The sequence below is a fragment of the Helianthus annuus genome, chromosome 14 (assembly GCF_002127325.2).
Source record: "Helianthus annuus cultivar XRQ/B chromosome 14, HanXRQr2.0-SUNRISE, whole genome shotgun sequence".
Classification (NCBI taxonomy): domain Eukaryota; kingdom Viridiplantae; phylum Streptophyta; class Magnoliopsida; order Asterales; family Asteraceae; genus Helianthus; species Helianthus annuus.
Window position 1 is genome coordinate 18,551,877 of NC_035446.2, and position 18,229 is coordinate 18,570,105.

At 41.7% G+C, this 18,229-nt stretch overlaps 1 protein-coding gene across 1 annotated transcript; it reads right to left on the minus strand.

Annotated features, from left to right (window-relative positions):
• Positions 1–286: 286 nt before the first annotated feature.
• Positions 287–1,753, minus strand: LOC110906499 (proline-rich protein 36-like). The gene has a single exon (XM_022151622.1). It carries the CDS (start codon positions 1,751–1,753, stop codon positions 287–289), a length of 1,467 nt encoding a protein of 488 aa, XP_022007314.1.
• Positions 1,754–18,229: the final 16,476 nt, after the last annotated feature.

Consider the following 18,229-nt stretch of genomic DNA (forward strand, 5'->3'; position numbering starts at 1 on the left):
ATAATACATAACATCCCATGTTATAATATAAATCAAATAATTCAACAAAGCATGTAGTGAGAACGTTGCCATTGAGTTTTCATTAATCATGACCACAATATAGTTTTACATGTTTTACAGTACATCATACATCCAAAATAAGATCATAGGGTTACATCACCCCCAAAATACAAGTCAGTCTACACAAATCATATACAAAAGTGTGGTCTTCAAAAAGTCTTTGTATGCTGGCCTAATTGCGACTTTCTCACCAAAACAACCTACATGCATCAAACCAAAAATATAGCTACGCTGATGGTGGAGGAGGAGGAGGGAAGAAAATCAAACGGCGCAAGCGCACCCAGTCCACCTCAAGTGCATGGATGACGCGCAGCCAGTAAGCTATCTGCTGCTCATGAGTAAGGAAACGAATATCCGAATCAGGGGGTAGCGGGAGGGGAGCGTGTGGTGCGGAAAAAGGAGTCTGACAGTGACATGGGGGAGGACGTGGAGTCCTCTCTAGCTCCCCGACTCGACGACTCAGAGCATCCTGCTGCAACTGCAGGGATGTAAGTATGTCCTCTGTGGTATATCCGACATGAAACGGGTGATATGGGTCTGACAGGGGCATAACATTGGGCGATGACCACAAAAATGGCTCGCCCGACGGTACAAAGGGAGATGTAGTGTGTGCAGCCGGAGTAAAAGAGGGCATGAATGGAAAAGCAGCTGTCGTGGGTGACAGGTGATCATGTGGCCCAGTAGAAGGTCCTTCCCCTGGACGAGGAGGGGGTATGTCCTGGAGGAATGTGATAGGTAAGTCTGTGCGGTGGACATCAGATGTGTGTGGGTGAAACTGGGGAGTATCAAGGAGTGCAAAAGCAGGTGCAGTAGGTGGGGTGACTGGTAGAACGAACGGGGGATAATCATCATCATCCTCGATCCACCCATTACGGGTGTCAGTGTATCGAGGGTTGACATGCGTGGCAAATGGTGCCTGGTCGACAACAGGTAGTGCAAGAGCGGGTGCATTAGCAATAGGAACATCAGAAACCGGTGGTACGATGACTGGTGCATCCACGACGTGTGGTGCCATGACTGGAGGATCGATGTGGTCGGGCTCTTGCAGAGGATCAGACAATAGTGGAACGACTGGAACATCGATAGGGTCGTGAGCAATGATAGGCTCTGGACCAACTGGAGCGGGCTCAACTGGTACAAACTCGACCTCAGGCTCCGGGCCAAAGTCCTGGGAAACAACAGGTGCAGCTGACATCGCCATGTCGGAGTCAGCGTCAGGAGAGTCGTGTTGCACACCCTGGTCATGAAAAGAAGCGGATGCCACAGACTCAAACGAGTCTGGACCAAATGAATCAGAAGGAGCCTCCTCCACAGGAGCCTCAACAATAGGAACTACAGGGTCGTCAACTGGCATATCGTCCTCCATAGGGGCCTCACCATCCTGGTCTCCCTCCGGGGGACCCTCTAAGAAAAGGTCGATGTCATCGTCTGATAACGCATCGAAAGGTAAATCCTCTAAAGGAAAAGCAGCGAGCGGGATAGGAGCAGGGATCAAAACGAGAGGTAAATCCCCATCGACAAGACCATCAGCTAAAGGCGCAACGTCTGGCAGGGCAAACAGCTGGAAGTCGTCATCATCAGTGCTCGTGGTATCTGACGTATAAACCTCGCTCTCCGATAGTATCTCGTCATCCGATACAATCTCCATGGGGTCCAACGTTTCTGATACTCCCGTATCGGAAGAAGAAGCCATTGTGTCTGTAACACAACCACACATATGCACATATATCAACATATAATCAAGTAAACATGTAAGTCACAATAATACAAGCAAGTAATCATCCTAGTCTTCTAAGACTGAACTTCCCCAGCCTCTAAGGTTAAACCATAAATTTTGAAAAGTGTATTTGTGCCTTTTGGTTGTAAAAATGTTTGTACCCTGGATCTGGACGTTTAGTGTATGAAATGTAAAATTGTTTTCGTGAGAGCCCTAGTGATCATAGTCTAGATTCGAGAAGGAATCCTAGTTCGCTATGATCGAGGCTCTGATACCAAGCTGTCACACCCTGGCTTTTGCGAAAGCGTGGGCTTATTTTGGTGTGACTTCTTAATACCATAGCAACAATCATAACAATGCTATATGAAATTAAAACACGAGATGTTCATCCATTAATTAAGTTTAATAATACCACAACCTAATTGTTTGAAAACGTCGACACATAAGTTAAGTTACAACCCATACTTGTTTAAAACATGTTCATAAGACACAACAAAAGACTTTAAATAAAACATGGTTTGGAGACATGTGACCCGTCCAGGAAAGGGTTACACCTCCCAACCCCTACGACCTTGGATGACATCTTTATTTAGCGCAGCTTAACACGCATGAAGACACCTGCCAGATCCCTTAATTCCCTGGTATGTAGCAATTAAGGAAAAACCGATCACCAATGGGTTGCAAATCCAATGGTACGTGTGAAATTGGTGCAGGAAGACTCAAACCTAGCAAATTTGTCTCTGATATGAAGACATAGTCACCACTATGGGCCGCCCCGGCCTCACGGGTGTGGGCTCGCTACACCCAAATAGATCTATCACTCATGTCCCTTGTTCCTACAATGAGGATTAATGGCCTTAAGTGTCATGCCCACCACTCACATGATCGCGCAGTAAAACACTCCTTAAGCTAACCATACCATGTATATAAATGTCTGTAATAATTGTAACATGTATTTCACCCCCCGAAGTATAAAACTGAAAATAGTTAAGAGAAAAGGGGGACATGAACTCACTGAAGAGCATCTCCTATATAGTAACGTCAACTCAAACTTGATCAGCTGCCTTACGACCTACAACATACTAATGTCTATTAGACGAATGAGCCGTGCCATGCTTTTGTATTTCGGGTTTGAGTTACGTTACTTTGTTATTGTTCCAAGTCATAACTTCTTGTTAAAATAATAATAATTATTTTAACTTTAGTTTTGTGTTTAGAATTTCGGAATAATAGTTAGGCAACTATTTCGTGTTCATACTTCTAAAGTATTTTACATGTGTATTCCTTCCCAAGGATGGGGGTATTTATACATGTATTTTGGTGGTTCTGAAAATAATATATTTTTAAGTTCAACTTAGGAAAATATATTTAACACATTTGTCAAAATAATGTAGTCCCAAAATATATATTTTTCCCAAAAATAATAGATTTTTATTCCTTGTATTAAAATAATATTTACCCAAAATATGTTCGTAAAAGTATTTTCCAGAATTATAAATATGATGGTATTTTGCTAAGTTACATTATTTTGCCGTAAATAATATAACTAGTTCAGAAAATAAACAAATAATAACACAAGCGTTTTGACGTAAAATATATATTCTAATATATATTTTTATTTGTTTTTATTTAAGAAAATCAACCTCCGACACTTGTATTTTGTTATAAAAATTATGGCAAAGTTTATATTCGAAACACAAGTTATAAAACATACTTGTAGCACTTGTTTGGAAAAATATTTTCTAAGTGTTGGAATTTTTTGAAAATTTCGTCAGAGTTTCCCCTAAAAACGGAGGTGTCCATGCTTATTAGCATATCATTTTCTTTTCAAAAATTCATTCAACAATCATCAACAATCAACCCTTACATTACCAAGAGCAAAAATATATGTGTTATACCCTAATCATGAACTTGATATATTTCAAAAACGCGTAGTAACTTGGTAAAGCTTTTAGGGGACTTAGTTACCTTCCAAAGTGTAATTATTTCCTTAAAAACCATTCCCCTACAAAAGTTTGGTGTTTACAACTTGTAAACAATTTTTACAAAAATAAAACTCTTGAACTCTTCTTGTAAAAAAAAGATTTTCACACTTATTTCATTTCCAAATATATGTAAGTGTATGCAAAAATCATAATCTTTTAGAAATCGGTTCTTGAACTTGGTTTATTTAGAAAAGTTTCTTGTAAATCTTGGATTAACATGATCACCAATCTACTAGTTCACTTATATTTTAGGAAAAATCATTTTCATTCAAGTTCATGACTAAACTAGAAGATGATTATTTCATGTTTCACATAATCACCTTCTTAGTCTTGTTAAATCGTATTTCTAAACATCATTTGTGACACCTGTGTCACCGCGACCATCAAACAAATACCAAGCCAATGAAATATTGTATTTCATACTTGGGATCTTGTATAAATATGTGTATCTTTTGCACATATCAATTCTTGTTCAATTTCAAACTTTATATCGCTTTCTAGAGAATTATACGCAAACTGGTGCGTAAACGTACTCAGTTTAAATGCGACAAATACTCCGGAACATCAAAATATACTTAACATACCTTTAATAACCTTTACATAACTTAGAAATAAGTTTTGAAGGCTTTGGTATGGCAAAAACAAGTTAATTCGCTTACAGGGACTAAACTTGACAAACTGCGAAAGTATGCCAATCTGAACTGTAACGAACATTCCGGAACATGTCCATAAGTTAAAACATACCATAAATATCCTTTACATAGCTTATAAATAGGCTTTGAGGGGTTTGGTATGCTAAAACAAACTTTTGGATCATTCAGGGGCTAAAAGTGTCAAAAAGTGCACAAGTTTGCACTTTCGCGCATAACTTACATTCTGAATACATCCGGACATCCAAAAATTTATGTAAGCATCCTTATATTATGCCTTAGTGTTTGGCATGAGAAAAATCCATTCGTCGCGTCATTTGGATCGTCTTTCGCGCTTATGCGCATTCCGTCGTAATTAAGCGAACATCGCGATCGTACGGCCAAACGAACCAACCTCCGGAATATTTTTGAGCATGTTTCATGTCCACAATGTTTAGGCATCATTTTAGGGCCTTAAAGTTGGCTTTACGGGCCTTAGAAGTGTCGGAAATGGCTTAAATATGCAACAGGGACCAAAACTGCCATTTCTGAAAGTTTGTGCAGATCAGACATGCCCAGGCGGCCCGCCTGAGTTTTGTCTATATGTTGATGCGGGCCACGTGGCCCCTGCAGATGCAGAAACTTGTTTTTTGGCTGAAGTTGGCCTTTCAAACACTCCACAGGGCAATGCCCTTTCACAATATCAGGAGTTAAGGGTCATTATGAGCCACCACAACATCTTGACAAGTGTACGCATCAGATCGTGGCACGATATTCAAGAAACGATCCTAACGGTTTTGCTTTTCCTATAAATACTCCCCCCACTTGTGTTAAAACCCACAAAACTGATCAAAGAGCTCTAAGTTGTTGCTAGTGCTTCATACCTGAGCTCCTGGATCAAGTTTAGCTTTCGGGGACCCTTCGTAAGTGTTCTTTCGTTCTTTTAATCGCTTTCTAGTGCTAAAGTCAAACTTTGTTTGACTTTCCGCATTGACCAGCTTATGGTCAACACGAAGTTCGTTGGAACTTCATAACGTGAGCGTGATCACGATGGTTATAGTCCGTAGTGACTGTACCTACTGATTACCACGTTATCTAGGCTCAGTGACGAGTCGTAGTTTCGGCCAAAATACGCATTCTTGCGTATTTTGTAACCAAACTACTCGTGAGTATCAAAACCGTTTGTTTTGATACCAAACCTGTTTTCTAAACTTTGTTAAGCATGTTCTAACATGCTTAGTTCGTCACTTTTAGTTTAGTGCTTATATAGGGTTGTAAGGTAAGCGATCTAAACCATCGCTTATACTTTCGAACCCGACCCATTTGGTCGATCATTAGGATCCAACCAAACACATTCGGTGACCATAGCTGTAACCTTCCGAGGTTATACCTTGTGGTCACGATGTTAGGCGTTCCAAACGCGTTCTACGCGAACGACGCGGTAAGGTAGCATAAGCTACCTAAACGGGTCGAAATGGGCCGTAAGCACTTAGGTTAGGTTTCATTTTAGTATAAAGGATTTGTTAAACCATATTACACGAGTCTCCATACTCGTTTGGTTTACGAACCCGCATACTATCCGATCCTCCGATTTAGGTCCGGTATATTAACATAGTTACCTATATTAGGTGTCGTTTGATATCCGTGATCTCTAGCATTATTTGGTTGTTATACAAGAACTTCAAAGCAATCTCAGGTGAGTACATTGAACCCCTCTTTTACTGTTTTCCAAACTGTTTTGGGGTGAAACACATGTGCCTACTTGTTACCTTCATGCTTTCCTGTTTTTACATCATATACTTGCTATGTTCATTAGTACATTTATAGTACATGATTTCAAAACATTATATGCTATGTATGCCTGTTGTGTGCATACTTAGTACATCACTTTACAATACATCACATGCTACGTACGCCTATTGTGTGCATACTTAGTACATCACTTTACAATACATCACATGCTGCGTACGCCCATTGTGTGCATACTTAGTACATCACTTTACAATACATCACATGCTACGTACGCCCATTGTGTGCATACTTAGTACATCACTTTACAATACATTTCATGCTACGTACGCCATTGTGTGCATACTTAATACATTGTTTCTCATTGTATTTCTTTTGCATATGCTCATCCAGCATATGAACACATTATACTACATTTTGAACCGTTGTAACCGTTTGACTATGTGAACCGTCTTAACCCTTTGATTATATGAACCGTTCGTAACCTTTGAATCGTGTGAACCAGTTGTATCTGTTGACATGATTTACATTTGACAATAGACATTTGACTATACATAAACATTTCTACAATTGTTAAACATTACATCTTGATGGTTTGGTTTGAGCAAGTGATCTAAGTAACGAAGCGTGTGTAATATGATACAAGCATGGTGGATACGCCGCTGGTACTTCCTATATATAAGTGTTTGTATGGTATTACATATCGTAGCGTTATTTGAATCATTTCAATTTGAGACATATAACATTTTATACAAATAACACACATTTCACAAGACATTGGTTTAAAAACAACTTATCTTACAAACTCATTTTACATGGTTATTCGTTTAACCATACACTATTCTCTTATTTATACATATCATCTGATTTTACCGTTTTTCAAATGATTTACAAGACAAAGCAAATTACAAGGTTCATGACTAAACATTTTCTCAACATAAGTCATGAATTCTGTTTTCACAAAACCTACGTATCTCACAGGCATTTTTATGCTGACGTACCTATTTTCACATGTGTTTTCAGGAGATGATGCATAGGACTTATCAAGATATACTTTGTGACAACCCGAACTCTCAAGGTAGCGTTTCATCTTTCGACCCTTACTTCTTGTTATCCTTTCCTGATTATGATTAATACATTTTGCTCGTATAATCTTGTTATTCGATAACTTATCTAGAAATGTTTCGACACTGGGACTGCACATCAAATGGGTCGCCCACTGAACATTTAAATACTTCGGCCCACTATGTCTTGTATTTCATGATTGAATGTAGCATGCTAGTCATCGGCCCACTATGTTTTGTATTTTATAGTTTAGGTGTTGCATGTTAGTCACTGGCCCACTTGTACTACAAAACACGTAGAGTTTTCCTCTATTTCCACAACTCACAATATCACTTTACAAACCCTAAACACCTCCCCCTTGTAAAAGTGACGGCAGCGGACATCCTCCAAGCATCGCCCTTTTCGCGACTTACTGTATTCGATTGTCTTTCGCCTCTCGGTTAGTGAATCATACTCTTATTCGTTCGTGATTGTACGTGCCTTATCTTTTGTTAGTTGCGATTGTATGTGCACCGGTTCGTGATCTGGTTATGATCATATGTACTGATCGTTCATTCATGTTCTAATATAATTATTACGCATTGAATAACACGTAACCGAACAAATATATATGTTAGAACTGGCATGCTAGAGGAATTCACGGGTAGGTGAAATCACTTGTCGCTTGTTTGATTGGTCATTAGCTGCTGTGTGTATAATCGTTTGGATGTGAGTTACTCGATTGTATAGTTTCCGATGATCTTGTTATGCGGCCGGATGATATATGGTGGTGCAATTTAGGAAACTGTGTGATAGCCTTATGTAATGTGATTATGTCCGATTTCATAGTATGTGTATTAAGTGTTCATACATAAGGTGTAGTATTGCTATATGAAATATTTGTGGGTAATGTTGATGATGAGTTGTTGTCATGATTATTGGGGTCCAATGAAATTTTGACTAAATATATATATTTGCCGATATGAACTGTAAAGTGTAAACATCACATGTTGAATATATAATTTTATGGGGAATGAAGTGTTGGAGATTGGTGGTTGGTTCTAGTGGGCGGCACCCCTTGCTAACATTGGACCACATAGCCGCACAGTAGGATTGGGTAATCAATAAAAAAAAATGAATGGAATGATAAATAGTAATCTTATGTAATAAGCCTTGGGCGGCGCATAGCCTGTTATGGTGCAGCTGGGCTGCGTGACCAAGAGGCTTCAGCCTTCGGGCAAGCCCACCTCATCTTAGTTGGTGGATACGATAAGTGGGCCATGATAAGCAGGTTAGGTAATTAGTTATGTTAAGTGGGTTTCGTATGAGTTGCAAGCCATTAAACTAGGTGTTTTTTATCAATTGAGATGTGCCATGTGTAGAATTAATGGTTTGGTAGTATATGTAGCAATATTTAGTTAGCTTCGTCTGATTTAATGTGTATGACTGTGTCTTTGTTGAGCGAACAAGAGTAACGAATAATTAATGATATTTAATCGATGTGTAAATTGATTGGGACCGGAACCATATGTGTGTGTTACCTGTGTCTTGCTTGCATAATATGCGAAGAAGGGATGTTTGTATCTGAAACGTGTGGACCAGGTGCACTATTGACTGATTGTGGTTAATAACTATTTCTAGGGCGTGGTTGATCAAACTGTTAAACGAGTAAATAGTCTTACCGAGCAAAACCAAGGTGAGTTCACTACATTCGAGCATGCGTCCCAGTGGTTGGGGACAGTCAGTGGGTATCCCGTGGAGGGATAAGTCTTTTGGGTAAAAACGGGTATATTGGTTAATATTCTCACCTATCATTTTTGTAAGTCCCTTATTATGTTACCTGGAGGGTAACAGGTATTAGTTGGTAGCGCTACTTAGGTTTGGCACCCTCACACCGCTCCTAGGTAGGACGGATGTGAACTAATGACCCAGTCGTGGCCCAGTACTAGATAGGAGTACGTGGGAAGGGCAGTCATGTATTTCAGGAGCCGTCTTGTTCGGAATTGAGATATTAACAATATTACTTGCATTGGTTATTGAACTGTTTTACATACAACTGGTAACAAACGTTTTCTAAAACTGTGAACTCGCCAGCTTTGTCTGATACACTTGTTACATGCTCGCAGGTCGTTAGGTACTTGGAAACAGGAACTTGCTGGCTGGAGGGCGAGAGTGGTCATGGTTGCTTTGATGGATTTATTTATCAGACATTTATTTGCTATGATTATTTGGATAACATTTATGTTATGATACATTAACGCTTCCGCTGAACTTATGGTTTTTGGATAACTTATGTTTGGGATTTCAGTATTATTAAATTATGGAACTTTATTTCAAACTTGTGATTCAATGTAATTGGTGGCTCATTGCTAGTCGTCACACGCCTAACAGGGACACTCCCTAGGTGGTAATTTGGGGGTGTGACAGTTTGGTATCAGAGCCACTGGTTATAGTGAATTTGGTTTTAAAATGTTTTCTAAAACCAGACTATAACTGAATTGATCCGACATTGACCATGACACCCAACTCCAGACAGCAAGGTTCGTCTCTTATTTACTATTGCATAGCATACTTAGTACATACTCATGATTAGTATCACATTCAACCGCACACTTGACATTACAATACGAACTCATATGCTATCGGTCTATGCTACGTGTTTTAAGAGTAGGATTCTTCTTGAACATACATGCTCTATGTTGTGATGTCATTGGTCGTGCAGCTTGAATTTGGGGAAACCTTTTAACACGAGTTGAGAGGAGCCGGGATAAACATGCAAATTGGGTTATTATTATGGGTGCACACATAATAACAACGTGGGGTGCATGTGAATCCCAGTAAATTTCGACTAGTGTGAAAAAGGAATTCCGCGTTGTTAGTCAATCATCTATTAGAACGTCGAAAACTGGGAATACTCTAGCAATACTTGACATCTACTTGAACTTGTCTGTTAATTCATTCCTTTTCCCATATTCATAGAATCATGAGCGGACGTGGTGGAGGTCGTCGTGGTGGACATGGTGGAGGCCGCGGTGGTGGACGTGGCCATATAGCTATGACTCAGGCTGAGTTAACCGATCTTATTAACACTCGCGTGGCTGAAGCCTTAGCAGCTTATCAGGCTAGTACGATGGGTACCAAACATTCTTTATCCTTGGGTCGCATGCTTGAGTCTTACCCGTTTGTTTTATGTTCTTTCTTTAATAGGTCAACAGGTGCAACAGAATCCGCACCAACCGCCTGTTTGCACGTTTAAAACCTTCATGGATTGTAAGCCGCAGACCTTCAGTGGGACTGAAGGGGCTGTAGGACTCTTGCGCTGGTTCGAAAAGGCAGAGTCCGTATTCGCGATGTGTAACTGCCCGGTTGGGGACAGAGTGAAATTTGCTGTGGGCACACTCGAAGATGGTGCCTTGACCTGGTGGAATGCCCAGGTTCAGCTGTTAGGTATCGAGGCGGCGAACGCCACTACGTGGGACGACTTTAAAGAGTTGATGAGGGAGGAATATTGCCCTCGTGATGAAATACAGAAATTAGAAAATGAGTACTATGATCTGAAAATGGTGGGGTCTGAGATTGAAGCATATGTGAAGCGGTCGTATGAGTTGGCTGACTTGTGTCCGAATCTGTCTCGACCTATGCCTCGAAGAATTGAGTTGTTCATCAAGGGGTTACCTCCACGGGTGAAGGGTTTGGTTACGGCAGCAAACCTCAATAATTTAACTCAGATTGTTCGCTTGGCTCACAAGATCGTTGATCAGGAGGTGGAAAGCAACTCATTGCCACCACGTATTTCCAGCATTGCTACAGCCGCTACTACTTCCACTGCACCTGCTACTGATAGCAAGCGTAAGTGGAACGATATGGACAAGGGGTCCAACTCTGCACAGCCTCAGAAGAAGACGGATACCGGCAGCAACCGCAGTTTCAGCCAGTCATCATCAGTGAATCAAAACCAGAGTAACAAGTCAGGGCAGGGATCATATGCGGGGAAGTTACCTTTGTGCAACAAGTGTAACTATCATCACAAGGGACAGTGTGCTCGGGTTTGTCATCGGTGTAACCGATCAGGGCACGTGGCTAGGGATTGTAGGGCTACACTTCCAGCTCAGCAGCAGCCATCACAGCAGTCGGGTAGACAACAGACTCAGCAGAACCAGGGTACTCAAAAGGGGTGTTTTCAGTGTGGGGCTAAGGGGCACTTCAAGCGAGACTGCCCTCAGCTGAAGCAGAACACAGGGGGTAACAACGGGAATAACAATGCGGGAAACAATGGGGGTAATGTTGCGCGTGGGCGCGGGTTCGTGTTAGGAGCTGGGGAAGCGCGGAACGACGGCAATGTGGTTACTGGTACGTTTTCAGTGAACGGTGTATTTGCTTCTATATTATTTGACTCTGGTGCCGATTGGAGTTACGTGTCTTTGGGGTTCAGTTCTCAGTTAGGGTTAAGTCCTACACCTCTCGTAATGAAACACATAGTAGAGATAGCAAATGGTAAAACAATCGAAGCCTCACATGTCCTAGTTGGGTGCAAACTCGATCTTCTGGGTCAAGTATTCGACATTGACCTACTTCCCATTACTCTTGGAAGCTTCGACGTGATTATCGGTATGGATTGGTTGTCCAAGTATCAGGCGGAGATTCTCTGTAAGGAGAAGATCGTACGTGTCCCCCTCCCTGGTGGAGAATCTTTATCAGTTCAGGGTCATCGCAGTGGGACCCCAGTTAGTATTGTTTCAGCAATGAAGGCTCAGAAGTATCTGCGTAAGGGCTATCCTGCTATTTTCGCTCTTGTCACTGATTCACAGTCTGATGAAAGGAAGATTGAAGATCTTCCAGTTGTTCGTGAATATCCTGACGTATTTCCTGAGGAACTCCCTGGTTTACCTCCACATCGTCAGGTGGAATTCCAGATTGACCTCGCCCCAGCGGCAGCCCCGGTTGCTCGTGCGCCATACCGTCTTGCGCCAGGGGAGTTGCAGGAATTGTCGAACCAACTCCAAGAGCTGTTGGATAGGGGTTTCATCCGACCTAGCTCTTCCCCTTGGGGAGCCCCAGTCCTATTTGTGAAGAAGAAGGATGGGTCTTTCCGGATGTGTATAGATTATCGCGAGCTCAACAAGGTGACCGTTAAAAACCGTTATCCTTTGCCTCGTATTGACGACTTGTTTGACCAGCTGCAAGGGTCAAGTTTTTATTCAAAAATCGACTTAAGGTCGGGATATCATCAGGTACGAGTCAGAGAGGAAGACATTCCCAAAACAGCATTTCGGACGCGATACGGTCACTATGAGTTCTTGTTTATGCCATTCGGGTTGACCAACGCACCCGCGGTCTTCATGGATCTCATGAACCGCGTGTGCAAGCCATACCTTGACGACTTCATTATCGTTTTTATCGACGACATCCTAATTTATTCCAAGAACAAGGAGGATCATGAGCGGCATCTACGCCTTATCCTAGAACTCCTGAGGAGGGAACAGTTGTACGCGAAATTTTCTAAGTGTGATTTCTGGATACGGGAGGTACATTTTCTGGGGCATATAGTTAATGAGATGGGCATACATGTGGATCCTGCCAAGATCGACGCCATTAGAAATTGGGCGGCACCAAGGAATCCTTCAGAGGTGCGGCAATTTCTCGGTCTAGCAGGGTATTATCGTCGTTTTATTCAGAACTTCTCGAAGATTGCTCAGCCACTCACCTCATTAACACAGAAGAAGGTAGTTTACTCTTGGGGAACGAAACAGGAGGATGCTTTCCAGCTTTTGAAACAAAAATTATGCAGCGCGCCAATTCTATCTCTACCAGATGGTACCGAGGATTTTGTGGTGTATTGCGATGCCTCGATTCAGGGTCTCGGTTGCGTGTTGATGCAACGCGAGAAGGTGATAGCTTATGCTTCTCGTCAGTTGAAAGTACACGAGAAAAACTACACGACACACGACTTGGAGCTAGGAGCAGTGGTCTTTGCACTGAAGATTTGGAGGCATTATCTATACGGCACGAAATGCACCATCTATACTGATCACAAGAGCCTTCAGCATATCTTCAACCAGAGAGAATTGAATATGCGTCAGCGTCGTTGGGTAGAGTTGTTCAATGATTACGAGTGTGCCATCAAGTACCACCCGGGTAAAGCTAACGTTGTAGCGGATGCTCTTAGCCGCAAGGAACCAAAGCCGAAGCGTATTCGTGCCCTACAGCTTACTATTCACTCTGATTTACCAGGTCGGATTCGTTCAGCTCAGATTGAAGCATTAAAGGAAGAAAATATCGAAGCTGAAGGATTACGAGGTCTACACAAGAAGAAGTTCGAGCAACGGTCCGACGATATCTACTACTTCATGGAACGAATATGGGTTCCTTCATTTGGTGATCTTCGAGAGCTTGTGATGGACGAAGCACACAAGTCATGATATTCTATTCATCCAGGGTCCGATAAGATGTACCAGGACCTTAAGGTTTTGTATTGGTGGCCGAATGTGAAAGCTATCATCGCAACATACGTGAGTAAGTGCTTGACTTGTGCTAGGGTCAAAGCAGAGTACCAGAAACCTTCGGGTCTACTTCAGCAGCCAGAGATACCCATGTGGAAATGGGAACAGATCGCTATGGATTTTGTTACGGGGTTACCTAGAACACAGGCTGGGAACGATACTATATGGGTGATTGTCGATCGTCTCACAAAGTCAGCACACTTCCTAGCGATCAAGGAGACAGATAAGTATTCGCAACTCGCAGCAGTACCTTAAAGAGGTGGTTTCTAGGCACGGGGTGCCGACTTCTATTATTTCTGATCGAGATCCTCGTTTTACTTCGGAGTTATGGCAGGCTATGCATAATTCGTTCGGCTCACGTCTCGATATGAGCACGGCCTATCACCCACAAACGGATGGTCAGAGTGAACGCACTATTCAGACGCTAGAGGATATGCTGCGGGCATGCGTTATTGATTTTGGGAAAGGATGGGAGAAGCACCTGCCGTTGGTAGAGTTTTCCTACAATAACAGCTACCACACCAGTATCAAAGCGGCACCATTTGAGGCACTGTATGGGAGGAAGTGTCGTTCACCTCTCTGCTGGGCTGAGGTGGGTGATAGTCAGATCACAGGTCCTGAGATGGTACTCGAAACTTCAGATATGATCGTGAAAATCAGGGCACGTATGGTAGCTGCTCGTGACCGCCAGAAGGCCTATGCGGACAAGCGTGCCAAAGAGGTAGTGTTTGAAGTGAATGACCGAGTCATGCTGAAAGTCTCACCGTGGAAAGGGGTTGTACGCTTTGGGAAACGTGGCAAGCTGAACCCACGTTATGTTGGGCCGTTTAAGGTTCTGGAGCGTATCGGTAAGGTGGCGTATAGGTTGGAGTTACCTACTGAGTTGGGTAATGTTCACGACGTATTTCATGTATCACAGTTAAAGAAGTGTTATGCTGACGACCCATTAGCGGTACCTCGACGACAAGCTACAGTTTGTTGAAGAGCCCATCGAGATCATGGACCGTGAGGTCAAAGTGCGTAAACACAGTCGTATTCCCATCGTTAGGGTTCGTTGGAACTCAAGACGTGGACCGGAGTTCACGTGGGAGCGCGAGGATCAAATGAAACTAAAGTACCCTCACCTCTTTCCCAAAGACATAGCAGAATCAAGCAAAACTGGTGAATCTCGGGGCGAGATTCCTCTTCAAGTTGGGGATGATGTCACATCTGAGCAAAATCCGCAACAACCTTGAATTCTCACTTCATTCTTTTGTGTTTACTTGTCAAATTTCAGGACGAAATTTCTTTCAAGTTGGGGATGATGTGACAACCCGAACTCTCAAGGCAGCGTTTCATCTTTCGACCCTTACTTCTTGTTATCCTTTCCTGATTATGATTAATACATTTTGCTCGTATAATCTTGTTATTCAATAACTTATCTAGAAATGTTTCGACACTGGGATTGCACATCAAATGGGTCGCCCACTGAACATTTAAATACTTCGGCCCACTATGTCTTGTATTTCATGATTGAATGTAGCATGCTAGTCATCGGCCCACTATGTTTTGTATTTTATAGTTTAGGTGTTGCATGTTAGTCACTGGCCCACTTGTACTATAAATCACGTAGAGTTTTCCTCTATTTCCACAACTCACAATATCACTTTACAAACCCTAAACACCTCCCCCTTGTAAAAGTGACGGCAGCGGACATCCTCCAAGCATCGCCCCTTTCGCGACTTACTGTATTCGATTGTCTTTCGCCTCTCGGTTAGTGAATCATACTCTTATTCGTTCGTGATTGTACGTGCCTTATCTTTTGTTAGTTGCGATTGTATGTGCACCGGTTCGTGATCTGGTTATGATCATATGTACTGATCGTTCATTCATGTTCTAATATAATTATTACGCATTGAATAACACGTAACCGAACAAATATATATGTTAGAACTGGCATGCTAGAGGAATTCACGGGTAGGTGAAATCACTTGTCGCTTGTTTGATTGGTCATTAGCTGCTGTGTGTATAATCGTTTGGATGTGAGTTACTCGATTGTATAGTTTCCAATGATCTTGTTATGCGGCCGGATGATATATGGTGGTGCAATTTAGGAAACTGTGTGATAGCCTTATGTAATGTGATTATGTCCGATTTCATAGTATGTGTATTAAGTGTTCATACAGAAGGTGTAGTATTGCTATATGAAATATATGTGGGTAATGTTGATGATGAGTTGTTGTCATGATTATTGGGGTCCAATGAAATTTTGACTAAATATATATATTTGCCGACATGAACTGTAAAGTGTAAACATCACATGTTGAATATATAATTTTATGGGGAATGAAGTGTTGGAGATTGGTGGTTGGTTCTAGTGGGCGGCACCCCTTGCTAACATTGGACCACATAGCCGCACAGTAGGATTGGGTAATCAATAAAAAAAAATGAATGGAATGATAAATAGTAATCTTATGTAATAAGCCTTGGGCGGCGCATAGCCTGTTATGGTGCAGCTGGGCTGCGTGACCAAGAGGCTTCAGCCTTCGGGCAAGCCCACCTCATCTTAGTTGGTGGATACGATAAGTGGGCCATGATAAGCAGGTTAGGTAATTAGTTATGTTAAGTGGGTTTCGTATGAGTTGCAAGCCATTAAACTAGGTGTCTTTTATCAATTGAGATGTGCCATGTGTAGAATTAATGGTTTGGTAGTATATGTAGCAATATTTAGTTAGCTTCGTCTGATTTAATGTGTATGACTGTGTCTTTGTTGAGCGAACAAGAGTAACGAATAATTAATGATATTTAATCGATGTGTAAATTGATTGGGACCGGAACCATATGTGTGTGTTACCTGTGTCTTGCTTGCATAATATGCGAAGAAGGGATGTTTGTATGTGAAACGTGTGGACCAGGTGCACTATTGACTGATTGTGGTTAATAACTATTTCTAGGGCGTGGTTGATCAAACTGTTAAACGAGTAAATAGTCTTACCGAGCAAAACCAAGGTGAGTTCACTACATTCGAGCATGCGTCCCAGTGGTTGGGGACAGTCAGTGGGTATCCCGTGGAGGGATAAGTCTTTTGGGTAAAAACGGGTATATTGGTTAATATTCTCACCTATCATTTTTGTAAGTCCCTTATTATGTTACCTGGAGGGTAACGGGTATTAGTTGGTAGCGCTACTTAGGTTTGGCACCCTCACACCGCTCCTAGGTAGGACGGATGTGAACTAATGACCCAGTCGTGGCCCAGTACTAGATAGGAGTGCGTGGGAAGGGCAGTCATGTATTTCAGGAGCCGTCTTGTTCGGAATTGAGATATTAACAATATTACTTGCATTGGTTATTGAACTGTTTTACATACAACTGGTAACAAACGTTTTCTAAAACTGTGAACTCGCCAGCTTTGTCTGATACACTTGTTACATGCTCGCAGGTCGTTAGGTACTTGGAAACAGGAACTTGCTGGCTGGAGGGCGAGAGTGGTCATGGTTGCTTTGATGGATTTATTTATCAGACATTTATTTGCTATGATTATTTGGATAACATTTATGTTATGATACATTAACGCTTCCGCTGAACTTATGGTTTTTGGATAACTTATGTTTGGGATTTCAGTATTATTAAATTATGGAACTTTATTTCAAACTTGTGATTCAATGTAATTGGTGGCTCATTGCTAGTCGTCACACGCCTAACAGGGACACTCCCTAGGTGGTAATTTGGGGGTGACATACTTAGGCGGACCTGTGCCTTAGTGACTTAAAACGAGACAAGAACTAGTTAATTTATGTTATGTACTCTTTAGTTCTTGTTTAAACAATGTAAACTTTCATGTTTGATTAATAAAACGAAACTTCAATTGCCATGGATTTGAAACAATTAATTCTGTTACAACACTCCCCGACATTTCCGCCACGTTTTGTATGTTCTATGTGGTCGGGGTGTGACAGAAAAGTTGGTATCAGAGCCAATGGTTATAGGGAATTAGGTTATTAGTAATGCTTTGACCTAGTCTATAACCTTCCTAGGACCGTAACGTGAGTTTACTTGCGTTTAGTCATAAAACAATACCGTCACCTATCCTTAGGCGATGACCACAACAAGAACATAAAAATTCAAAACCGCCTTGAAAACTAATCATCTGTTCTAGGATGATTGATTACTAGGTTTTGAACCCTCTGTTATAAGGTTTTGAACCCCTTTGAATTTTCAAAACTCTCGTCAAAGTTTTGGGTCCTAAATAGTGTGAACACGTGCAAACTGGAAGAATGAATGCATGTACCCTGGGTTTTCTGTCTAAGGTTAGAGTGTTCGTACAAATCCACGTAATCGGACCAATCACTCTTACCTGGGAACTCTTGGGGTGAGTGTCCACTTATAGGCGAGCATGTCTTCGCGATACACTATGAGGATCTATTTACCTTGATTCAGCCTTGGTGTTGTTTGTTTGCTTCGTGGATTCAAACAAATGACCATCAACCATGATTATGGCTGGTAATTGTAACATCCTATTCTTACCCAATTCCATTTCATTTGGTTTCTCTCTTGTTTCTCTTTTAG

What these genes read in the sequence shown, in the direction of transcription:
- LOC110906499 (XM_022151622.1), bottom strand. Translation starts at nt 1,753, where the DNA reads ATGGCTTCTTCTTCCGATACGGGAGTATCAGAAACGTTGGACCCCATG.